Source organism: Bactrocera oleae, chromosome 4 (assembly GCF_042242935.1).
Source record: "Bactrocera oleae isolate idBacOlea1 chromosome 4, idBacOlea1, whole genome shotgun sequence".
NCBI classification, from domain to species: Eukaryota; Metazoa; Arthropoda; class Insecta; order Diptera; family Tephritidae; genus Bactrocera; species Bactrocera oleae.
The window spans coordinates 38,502,104-38,514,783 of record NC_091538.1 but is presented as its reverse complement, the minus strand read 5'-3'; the positions used below and the strand labels follow the sequence as shown (position 1 = coordinate 38,514,783).

The 12,680-nt window shown below is 36.7% G+C and overlaps 2 protein-coding genes across 2 annotated transcripts; one reads left to right on the top strand and one right to left on the bottom strand.

Moving 5' to 3' along the window:
- Positions 1 to 2,653: 2,653 nt before the first annotated feature.
- Positions 2,654 to 7,027, bottom strand: Atf6 (bZIP_ATF6 domain-containing protein ATf6). The gene is made up of 3 exons (XM_014236224.3): positions 6,800 to 7,027; positions 4,872 to 6,343; positions 2,654 to 4,660 (listed from the first exon to the last, which is right to left on the bottom strand). Exons 1-3 carry the CDS (start codon positions 6,834 to 6,836, stop codon positions 3,242 to 3,244), a joined length of 2,928 nt encoding a protein of 975 aa, XP_014091699.2. The 5' UTR covers positions 6,837 to 7,027; the 3' UTR covers positions 2,654 to 3,241.
- Positions 7,028 to 8,386: 1,359 nt separating this feature from the next.
- Positions 8,387 to 10,629, top strand: Sin1 (SAPK-interacting protein 1). Its single transcript, XM_014236204.3, has 2 exons — positions 8,387 to 9,293; positions 9,349 to 10,629. Exons 1-2 carry the CDS (start codon positions 8,505 to 8,507, stop codon positions 10,348 to 10,350), a joined length of 1,791 nt encoding a protein of 596 aa, XP_014091679.1. The 5' UTR covers positions 8,387 to 8,504; the 3' UTR covers positions 10,351 to 10,629.
- The last annotated feature ends 2,051 nt before the right edge of the window (positions 10,630 to 12,680 follow it).

The following is a 12,680-nucleotide window of genomic DNA, read 5'->3' as shown; positions in this document are numbered from 1 at the left end:
TTAAATTTTTGAAGCATGTTTCGGTGCAGCCGAAGGTAACGTTTTTTCTTGTTATATGTTGTTTCTGTAGATTTAAAAAAAAAAAAAAATTTTGGCCAAAAAAAAAATTTTTAAGTAATTTTTCGCCTCAACGGGTACTGTAGCTGCAACAACCGCCATCTTCACACCACTCCCTCACACCCAGGCACCCGCGACAAACTAGAGTTCTACAATTTATCTGCAACGGATCCCAGAGTAAGATCGAAGAGATAGTTGCATTTATGAGTCAGGAAACAGCCGCTAGGATCTTTTGAATTGTGCACGTTTGAAAAGAACGACATCGATCTCTGCATTACCTAGAATGGCAGGAGATAACTATTGGGTCAGGCGATGTCAGGCGCATACGTGTTCTGTTTCTTTGTAAGAACCGTTAGATACTAGGATTCAGCACTCCAGCATATCAAACAATCGTAGGGTAGTTTAGCGTAGCTAGCGGTGGTCTGAATAATAGCATAACGTTGAGACCTATACTTACTCTCTCATCAGACCATCTGCTCACAATAGTCTCGATCGAGGAGCCCCCCGACTATACCATATTTCTGTGGACAACACCTTTGTTAACTTTAAAAAATTGAGAGAGACCGGCGAGCAAGGGGGGGCGCTACCCTCCACTCAGGAGCTTCTGCGCGCCGGGAGCAATGCGTACGTGTCCGACTGCAGCACTGGAAGTCATGCTAGAACTTACACCGCTACACCTAGTAATCAAACAGACAGCCAAACAGACTCTACTCCAAATGACAGCAGAGGGAGGTGGCAAAGGGAAGGTAATCTCATCCCAGCAGATGAAGGCGCTAAGTGAGGAAATGCCACTGGCTCTTCTCCCGAGGGACAGCATTACCAAAGTAGTAAACTTCACTAAGAAGTTCAAAGTTACCCTTGGCAGCAAGTCTGAATGGAATGATTCATCACTGGACCTGCTGCTAAGGGAAAGCACTATCAAGTGGTACACCGACGGGTCGAAAACGGAGGAGGGGTTTGGTGCAAGGGTCGCTGGGCCAAGCACCAAACTCTCCATTCCCATGGGAAGTTTAACGAGCATTTTTCAAGCCGAGGTCTATGCTATAAGTCGGTGTGTAGAGATAAACCTCCTACGCAACTATCGCAATAAAAGTATTGCTATACTCAGCGATAGTCAGGCGGCACTAAAAGCGATCTCTGCCCATGAGGTCAGATCACTTCTAGTGCTGGAGTGTATAGAACGGTTGAACAGCCTATCAGAGCACAACCGAGTGCACCTTATTTGGGTGCCTGGCCACAGGGGTATAGCCGGGAACGAACTGGCTGACGAGTTGGCCCGCTCTGCAGACTCTACAAAAATGGTAGGACCGGAACCATTCATAGCGGTTGGTCCACATACCATTGAAGAGCTCCTCCGTAGGGAGGAAAGAGTAGGTAGGGAGACACATTGGCAACAACTTCAGGGCATGCACCATGCCAGACTGCTAATGGGGGGTTACGACCTCAAACGGATCAAAACCACAATTAATTTCCCGAGGAACAAATTCCGGCTACTTGTCGCGTTCTACACCGGCCACTGCAGGCTTAAGAAGCACCTCTTCAACATGGGCATAGCCTCTTCTGCAAACTGCCGGTTCTGCGACATAGAGCTTGAAACCCCTGAACATTTGCTGATGAACTGCACAGCAGTCTGCAGACACAGAATCAAGGCCCTGTGATCCATGTTTCCACACAGGGATTGTATCGCCTCACTAGCACCCAGCAGAATTTTGGAATTTATCAACATGCTGGGCCTAGATGATACGATATGACTTAGGGGAGGGCACAATAGACCATAGGTCGCGGTGAATACCTCAAAATTAAAATATCTCTCTAACGCCTAAATGTAGTGAGACACAGACGAAGAAACATCAGACCTGTCATAATACTGAACTCCTTACAATAATAGAATACCACTAGATGTCTCCCATCGAGCATGGCGTTCATTCTAGATTCTGTATTAGGTTAAACTGCTACTGTTGTTGTTGTTGTAAAGGTTACCTAGTCCCCGCTTGGGTGATAAGTTATAGTTTGGTTTTCGTCGAGGTCATATAAGGGAGGGCCCAGGAAACCAGCTCTTTCGACGGGGTTGGACTATAGATAAATGGGTGTTAGATGAGTGGGTTTCGTTGGGCATGCAAAGAGGTGGTTAGTGTCATGTGGAGACTCATAGCACGCAGGACATATATTTGGTATGTCTGGTCTACTCTGCATAAGTAGGAGTTTAGCTTGCTACAATATCCAAAACGAAGTTGCAATTCCCACAATAGCCGGTTCTACGTTACTGGAATTAACCCGGATTTTATCCGGCCAATGTCTGTTATTTCGGCGATCTAACCCTGTTTGGATCGGTAAGTTTTAGTTTTTTAAACTGCTACTCATACATAATAGACCCTAACATACCTAATCTACGACTTGAATGCAACGAGATATATTATATACTGTGTAGAGGACGTTGCAAAGCAGTTCGAGCGGGTTCTGGACCGCCACGTTACCGAGTCAAATCCTTAATTGGAAAATCTAATTTATACAAAATCGAAGATCACTCATAATAAAGGCCTAATTTATTTAGAGAACTAGCATTAATAATTTTCAGTCCTACTACCGTATGCACACATTTAATAATGTTTTAAAAAGGTGGTATTTAATTAACCAAATTTTATAATTGATTTTCTTTACAAATTCAACATATGATATATTCTAAAATTATATTTTTATTTAGCTATTGCACATAATTAAGCTATGAGTTGAAAATTAGAATCTGACAGGTCAAATATGATGCAAGCAATACATTACAACAAACTAAAAGAACGACACAGACCAAATTGCATATTTCATTACCAACAGATTTCGAATGTCTTATATGTATACTACAAAAAAAATACTATATATACATATATGATTGTTAATGTGTTTTGAATAAATCAGTTAAGTATATTTACATACATATATATGTATGTATATTTATAGTTGTCACTTCAGCAAGCTGTTCTTAAAATCCTATATATATGCATATTGATTAACTGAAATAATGAAATTGCAAGTGATAAATGTAAGTATGTATGCACAGGTGTCCACATATTTTATAAATGCTAAAAACGTATGAATTTTGAGCAAAGTATATACTGATATTTAAATATTAAATATTTACTATCATTTAACTTTCAGTTAGTTTTAATATTTGCAAAAAATTATACTTAAAAAATTAATGTTGATTTCTTGTAGAGAAAACCGTTGAGTTTGTCTCAGCTTTCTCAGCAATACTTTCAATGCTTTCGTTGCTGCCTAACCTTACAAGTGTAGGCTTCTTTTTCATAGCTTCCGCAGCAGCAGCCGATCGGGGCCCCATCATATAATATGTTTTCGGTGGCGACTTTTGCTTCGGCATTTCTGGCATTGTTCCTTTGGCCTTCCGCTGTTCTTCCCTTGAACGAGTCTCATTATTTACCATGTCATTTGGATTGGGAATTGGATTATAATTGCTATTTCCAACTTTTTGAGGGCGAAGTTTCTCCGGTATCATAAATGATTTCAACTCCAACTCGGTCGTGTTAACTACTTCACAATCGATTTGCATTAACATTATATCACCATTAACTGATGGATCACCAGCAGGCAGCATTAGTGACATTTTCGGACGTGCGCTCTTGTTATAAGCTGAGGCCGGCAACAGTATGTGATCCATGTTAAATGATAGGACATAGAATGTGTCGTCTTGCCTTTTTATGCCTTTAAACAAACGTAGGTATTCCTCACTAATTTTGGGCTTGAAAATATCCAAGGAGTTCTTATCATTTCCAGAGTTGTCATCAATTTCGTTCGCCTGTGGTGTCTCCAATTTGGGTTGCTTGCTTTGAACCAATGGTGGTGTCATAATAAGTTTGCGTTTCATTTTAATTGTCGAAACATCCTCTTGTAGAGGTAGTTGCAAAGGTTTCCTGTCATAATAATCCGATGAAAATTTCCTCAGGCTTAAAGAGTTGTCCAAATATCCATTGCCATTTTCCTTATACAAGCTCAAGTTCAAGTAGTCGTTAACGTCAATCCATTTGTGCAAATTACTATGCAAACGATGATTTTCGGTATAGTTTGAAACGTTTGCACACTTTTTTGACGCGGATGTTATTGGCATCTCGTTTGTTGTTCTATTGGCGTTCTGCTCCTTTAACAGTCTTCCCCTAGAGCGATTAACTGGATGCAGGAAATGTAGTGGAGGCACATCCATTTCCGCTTCCCTCTTTGTGTTATTTAACTTCTGCTTAAATTCATTTTCCGTTTCGGCCCAAAGCAAACGCCGGCCTGTAGATGGCTCCTCAGAATTAGTTGGATCCGACTCAATTGAATTCTCAATGTGGTTTTTATTCATATAGTTATGAAAATTACCCACATTCAAGGATACCATAAAGGCCAGAGCGAAGAGAATCGCTATGTTCTTCTTAATGTTAGTGGCTGTCATCCGTTGCTTTAAACTTTTTCCGCTTAGTTTCGGTGCAATTTTCACATGTTGATCGCTTACTTTTGCATTGATATCTAAAGTATTTAAAACAAATTCACTTATGTTGCTGTTTTTGCATTGACAAGATTGTGCCAAAGCGACCAATTGGGAACGCAACGATGAATTTTCCTAAGAAAATTAATCAAATATGTAAAAAATTAATAAAATTACTAAGAGCAAGCGAGGTAAAGAATATTCAAATGAAAAATTATTAATATGGATATGTGTATGTGAACAATATTTCGCTAATATCTCTCTTTTTATACCAGGCATTTATAATTCACATTAGGACAAACATAATTCACCATTTTTTCGGTTTAGAAGCTTAGAAAAAGCTTACCCCTTTCAGTGTACAGTTTTCCTTTTCTAAGTCGCTGATACGTGACTCCAAAGAAACAACGTACTCCTTTTTCTTTTTGCGAGACAAAGAAGCAGATTCCCTGTTTTTGATCATGCGCTGCTGTTTCTTCCACATTTTCTCGTCAATGAGACCTTTATAAACACTTAAACTGGTAGGGCTGGAGCTTATAAAAGAGGACTTTGAAGTTCCCATGGTATTAGCACCTAAGTTTGTAATCTTTGACGATGGTTGCTTAATAAACACTGGTCCATTGTTTGTCTTACCAATTTTAGGTATCAAGTTAGAATGCATGCCTAACGCACCGTTGCCAGAAGATACTATTTTGTTGGCTGTAATAACTTTTCCACTTGCGGTTTTCAATATTATTTTAGGTGAATTTGTGACAACACCCTTTATATTTTTCCCATTTATTTGGGTTAATGCTTTATAATCATTTAAAGTTAGAAATACAGTTTTGGGTTTCGCATTTATAGGAGGAACAACTTTTGTAGCAATTGATGAGGAGGCAATGGATGTTTTAGCGTTATTAGAGTTATCAACGTTCCCTTTCGGGGCCAGTTTCGGTTCAACTTTTTGTTGTGACGACTGTTTGTTCTGGCTGGTTACTTGTGCTATAGATTTTATTGCTACGGTCTTAACAGGGAGCAACGTTCTTGATAGCACACTAATAGGTGCAACTGGCTGTAGGGGCTGAATTGTTTGAAGGTTAGCTGCATTGGTGGTAGTTGTGTTCAACGGCACCAGCGGTACCATTAATGGTAATGAAACGGTTACATTGCTTGTATTTATCGCTGGTAAAACAATAGTTTGTTGTTGATCTACTGGAGGCGATATCACTGTTATAGGTGTAAAGCAGTTCTCCTCTTTTATTTCTAAAGCGGGTGTATGGTTATTCTCATTAGATATTTCCTCCTTCATGCAATTCAAGACATCTAAGGGGGGATTAACATGCGTATAAGTTTTAGTTTGTGAACCTATTGATGAAACATCGCTCTGTACTCCACTCGTTGAACTACCACCAGAACTACTACAACTATCCGTAGGAGAGGGCGTATTACGTTGTCTCAACTCATTTTCGTTAAGGAAATTCATCTTTACGTCATCGTTTTTCAGAAAGTTGATAAAATCATCTGGGTTAAAGCTGTCTTCATCCATTGATGAAATGGACGAAGTACGCTGTGACTTGTGGATGGAGTTACATGTCTCAGGACTGTACAATTCGTTAGAGGATAGTGGCAATGCAAAATTAAATTCATTATTCGTCGATGCAGCTTGCGATGAAGAGTTATGAATGTTCACATCGAAGGGTAAGTCAAAATCTTGCACATTATGTGTATTAAGATTATTCAAGTCAATGGATGAATCGAGATGTGAATCAGTAGAACGTAGTATTTCTTCAATATCATCAAACGCATAGTTGTCTGATGACGGCATCAATCTGTCGAAATTCCCTAAAAAGAATATTCAATAAATAACAAAAATAAGTTTTAGGTAAGATTTCTTCATAATCTGTTCAACAGCATTATGATTTTTTAAGTTATCTTTTATAAATAATATATATAATATTTAGAAAGTCTTTTACACCACACTTGAATAGCGTGTAACTATAGTAAGGTACTAATAATACGAATAGCATAAAATGAAGCTTCAGAATAAATAAAATTTAATGTGATCATAAGAAAATGCATACATACATACATATATGAATGACTACATGAGTGAGTTTCTAGAAATGTAACTTAAGTAGTAAACTTTACAATATAACTATTTATTCTTTGTCGATAACTTTATATGAAAAGTTCCACAATTTATCATTTTACACGGCTTTGCAAATATTTGTCAAATATAAAACGAAAGAATGAATCAAATGACACGGCTTTTGTACCCGTAGTGGTAATTTCACCCACCGTAGAAACTATCGTCGTCACACGTCTCCATGTCCATTTTTGCAATCAGTACATTTAGCTCCTATTTATTTATTTCCAAAATAAATAGTGTTATACACATTTTAAAAACAACTAACGTATTTTTTGATCAATTATTATCCAAACTCTCATTCACTAATTGATTAAATTTATCTTTGTTTCAATCAGAGAATTTGAGGTTTTCCGCTTCAATTGCATACGAAAGCAAAAACACAAGGAACATACTAAACGGCAAAAAACAGAGTTGCTACTGAATGTTATCAGATTTTCTTACAGTCGCATCCCCTACGTTGGTACGGAAATTATTAAGGTTATTACGGTTAATATAATTCAATTGCCACAACGAAAATTGTAGGATGTTTTATAAAGTTTGAAATAAATTTCCATTAGCGACGCATATCACGGTGTAAATATTTATCACACATTTAACCAGTTAGGATAGGAATATTTCAATTGTGGGAAGCTATGACAACATTTTCCTTATATGTCAAAAGTCAATATGTAAGAGCCAATCCGGTTTTACATAGGTTTTACAAAATGGTTTAAACTATTGTAGATATTACGGAAACACACTTACTTTATATACTTGATAGTTAAGTAGAAAAATCTTTAAATATCTGTAAGAAGAATCTTGTAAAAAAGTAAACTAAGTTTTTCTCGATAAAAGAATGATAACTCATTACATCTAAGACCGCTTTGTTTCTCAGGGCTCTATTCCTTCGGAAGTTGTTCTCTAAAGTTAAAGATCAGAGAAAATACCACGTATTTAAACAACCTGTAGTCGATATCTAACTTTTGTATCTACTGGGTACTTTTATGACTCTAATGACAATGATAGCCATTCGACTGTTACCTTTTGCTTAAACATAGTTGACACAGAGAACATTTACGTTCTCTATTTCTCTATTAAATTTTAATAACATACCGCATAAACGCAAAGAATTTAGTTTGAATATCATTTTATTTTAAACAAGAATTGTAACTAATTCAAGGATGTTTTATAATAAAAAGAAAAAAATATGGAATAAAAAAATTATGTATTTTCAATACTTAAAGATTAGGAAATTCTTGTTATAAATATGGCCTTGAAAATATTAGTGGCGGGTATTCAATACATTCTGGTTGATTAGGGAATTACCGACTTAAGTATTTCTTTGAAACTAGGGTAGGTATTTTGCATATTGTCGTACCATATTCATGGTAATTCATTGCATGCAAAATGTGAGACCATCATCCCAACATACAAATGAAATATGCAACACGCTCTAAGTGTTGCGCAGTCAAACCGCACAAAATTTTTGAAAATTTTATGAAAAGGAATGACAGAAAAACTCAATTTAAGTTTATGGACTCTTTGTGCTCGTGTGAATGCACAGAGCGACACCAAAAGAGAATTTGCCGATAATGAGAGTCAAAAAAGTCTCAATGTACATGCACACTAAGTTCTCTGATATTGCTAGCAATACAGATTCTTTAATTGCCTGTCGAGATGCCCTCTAAGGATGGTTGGCCACTCTGTATTTGACAGCTAAATAAACATATCAGCAAAGAACGTATATCATATATATATATATACGTTCTCTGATATCAGTTGTTATGTTGTGAGTGATGAACAATTTATTTATATGATTTTAATGTACGAGTATATTTTATTTGAAGTGTATTAATTGATAATAAAACTAAAAATATGGCGACTTATTGTAACCCGCATTGGTTACTTTCTCATATACGCAATTCCTTCATTTCTACGGATGATACAGGAATGTGTGAGACCGTAATGTTGAGCAATGATATGCCCAAGAATTATTTGCGTAAATATCAAACCACACCTGTTACTAATAACGTTGCGATTCAAAACAGGCAACCACAACAACGAAAATCAATTGGAAATAAACAACAGTTACAAGAAGTGGTAGATCCGGCACTACATGAAGTAGATTTTGTCTGCTATCCAGGTTTGGACCAAAGTGATGATGAAGATATGGACTTAACTGCACAGTCTTTCGAAATTCAAATGTATCCGGAAATATGGGCACAAAGGTTTCGCTCAAACACTGCACAAAAGTTGGAAAAAATGGACGAAGCTCGCCGTAACGCTGCGAAAATAAAGTCTGTTAACTACGAGGATGAAATTGTTCCTCCAGAGCGCAATGATTTCTTTATTAAAAAAACTGTGCCAAAAACATCAGGGCAGAACGACAATAACGAAAAAAATCTCGACAAAAGCATTGACGTCACTGATGATGCTGGTGGGGGAGGTGACGGTAGCTCTGTAGTAAAAAGCAAGCTTGCCTTACAATTAGCTAATAGTCCAAAGCAAGCCCAAAACAAATTTATTGAATATGCACGCTTTGATGGCACTTCTCAAAGGGGAATACAAACAAAACGTATTGGCGTATTCTTAAGTATGTTGCCCGAGCGAGACAGAAATTACCCCCTTAAGATCTGTGTTCTTGCTAGTGCAAAAATTTTTGAGGTAAGTTTAAACATGTTTAATTTTCAGAATCAAGAAATATAAGAAATTTATACAGGTTATTGGTCTAGTTTGCTATAAGGCAACAATACAGTATCCGAAGATTCCATTAAAATCTATACGGCATTATGCTTTGTATATAACAGAAGATAATGATGCCATGGAAGAATTTCCACCACTTGATGATAAAGAGCCCTGCTCTAAGTTTGGATTTTCCCATTTAACTTTAGCAGAGCGACGGCCACTGGCGCAGGTGACACGGATTGACTACGCTAATAACATGGCTACAAAATCAATGACATCGGAGGAAGATAAAGCAAGGTTGGCAGCAGCAGCTGTACAATCTGTCCAAAGTATGGAACCTACTGCCAGCGGTGGAGGCGAAGAAGAGGATCCCAATTGTGCTACTAACAGCAACAATGATGATTATGAGGAACGTATGATGAGTCACAATGATATGTTGGAAGCCCCTATGTATCGCACTTATCGGTTGAACATAATTGAAAAACCTTTCTTTCGAAGAGATGTCACTCTAGGAATTTCTGGAGAGCGTATCGAAATTGATCACCATAAAAATGCGAAATTTTGGAGCAAGCAAAAAGCTGTTACCTATCCCATTGATGTAATTGCTTTATGTGAAATTGTAGAGCGACGTAATTTAAAAGCCACAATTCGCATATGGTTAAAATCATCTTCATCAACGACGAACAGTTCCAAATCGTCTACGGATTTAAAATCGACAACACATGTTATAGAAAGTGGTGGTGCTGCAGTGCCACATTCTCCCACAAGTCCGGGACATCATCATCTGCACGTCCCTTCACCGTTTGGATTTTTTTCAGCCAGCTCTAGCAGTGGAGGCAGCTCCACTAGTCATCACTACTCTCACATGCGATTCAAGCATTATGATTTTGAAGCTGACACCCATACCGCAGAACATATTCTAAACAAATTAAGTTGTATACTGAAAGTAAGATCCAGTGAGGTGCGCAGGGAGTTCCTGCAGTCAAGAGAACGGAAGTTAGAAAAAAGCCAGGCAAAAAAACAGCTAAAAATGTAGTGTTTGCGTCTTTATTGTAGTTTTTTTCTTGTGATTTGTGTGCATTTTCAAAATAAATATGGCACTTACATTTCCAAAGTTGGCAAATGAAATTGAAATTAATTTTTTATTCTAGGTTAGATCGTATGAGATTAATAGAATAAAGATAAACAAGAAAACCGCTTAAAATTAATATTATTTAAACTTAAAATTTTATTACAATTAAATTGCATTGCATTAAATGTTTCTGTTGTAATGCCCCGTAATAAAGTAAAAATAAAAGTTGCGCTGAGATATGAATATTTTATTCTTGTTATCTTATTCCACATACATATATGTACATGCATTTATTTGGGGACGCAAATCAAGCGCAGTAAGTTTAAACTTGGGAAAAAATTAATTATGTATAATTCTGTGGTGATTAAATTATAGACAAGAAAACAGAGTTTCTTAAATTTGAAAAATATTTTTTAATTACTTACTGTTTTCGACATATAAAAAAAGTATTTCTCATTATAATAATCAAAATAATACACATTTTATTGTACTTTAGTAAGGAAATCATGGGCACGACTTCAAGTCATTAAATTTTTAATATAGGGTGGCTCTCGAATCGTGCTACACAAAAAACCGTAATAACTTTTTTTTATTTGACAGACTATTATTTAAAAATTTAAAAATAGCAAGGATATTGAAAAGAGGGTTTGAATAGTGCAGCGGTACCATACTTTGCAGTCTGTCATTACCGTTCAAAGGAAATTCAGGTGGGATTTTGGCGGCACTTTCCCAAGTAGATGGACCATTATGAGGTTGGTAAACATGTAATCATAAGTATCGCAAGAAGACCGTAAAGTGATCTAAACAGAAATGTAAACAAGCAAAATTGTCTTGTATGGAGTGAATCAAATCCAGAAATAGCTCGCGAGACGAAACTTCACCCAGAACGAGTCACTGTGTGGTGCGCGGTTTCATCAAGGTGTATTGTCGGGCCATACTTCCTAGAAGAAAACGGTGTAACAGTAACTGTCAATTGGTACCGTCATTTTAAGATGTTGAATGATTTTTTTTTACCCAGAACTGCGACGAAGACGTATCCCTTTAAATAGCGTTTGGTTCCGGCAAGATGGAGCAACTGCCTAGCACACTATAGCCTGACTGGTTTTTGCGGAGCTCCAACGAAAATTTGATAACAAATTAATATCAAGAAATTCACTTTCCGTTGGCTCTTAAAGTTACCTGACCTTACTGCACCAAACTTTCTTTTATGGAGTTATGTCAAGTAAGAGGTGTACAAAACAAAACCCAGAAATTTGACTGAATTGAAGCAGTCCATTAAATCGATAATTAGGCAGTCCCGACTTTAACCCTTCAGGCCGCAATGAATAATTTTCTAATTAGGCATGGATGTCATTTAATGTCCATAATTTTTAAAAATAATAAATTATATAAAATTAAATTAAATTTGCTATAAAATACAAAAAAAAAAATATATGTAATGAATTGATTAAAAAAAGTTATTACGGTTTGTTTTTGTAGCACGATTCGGGAGCCACCCTGTATTAAATTTTTTATCAAAGTTTTGGTTTTTGTTTAATTGTTTATATAGTTACATCACATAGTATGAATAAACTGGGTCCTTTAAATTTTCCATTTTTCATTCCCTTTTTAATTCTTTTACGGGAATAAACAGCTGTTCACTTTTAAAAACGCTAGCAGATAATATTCGCCACAGATCCTCGATAATGTTTAAGTCCGGACTTTTTGATGGCCACTCTAAAAGCGGAATTTTCTGGATTTGAAGAACCTTGTAGTAAGAGTTGCATTGTGGATCGGGGCATTGTCTTGCTGGAAACTCCAATTGTCGTAAAGCTGACTTGAAAATTTTATCAATTCACTTCGAGCAAGTCCAAATACATTGGTGGATTCATATTTGTCCTCCGCCGTGTAGTCGACAGAGACAGGTGCTCCGCAGGTTTTGTGTATGCTGCCGATTAGAGGTATGCACCGCGACCCTGCGATCGGAATAAAACTCCTTTTCATTCTTAAATACCATTTTTCGCAAATGCTAAACGAACGCTTATAAGTAACATACATATGTCTAATTAAAAGGTCAGGTTGTGGTACCATAGAACATTTTTATTACATTATTTTAGCATTTTGATGTATCATTTGACAAATTCTCATTCTTGTAACATTTAAACCCAAATTTCGCTTTATTTCTGAACATTTGATTAACGTGTGTTTGACGTTATATTAGACGTTTGAATCAAGCGTTTATTTTGTTTTTCTATCACTGCGCTGATTAGTACCATACTTTGAAGGGTTTTCGAGGAAATTACTAATTGTATTTG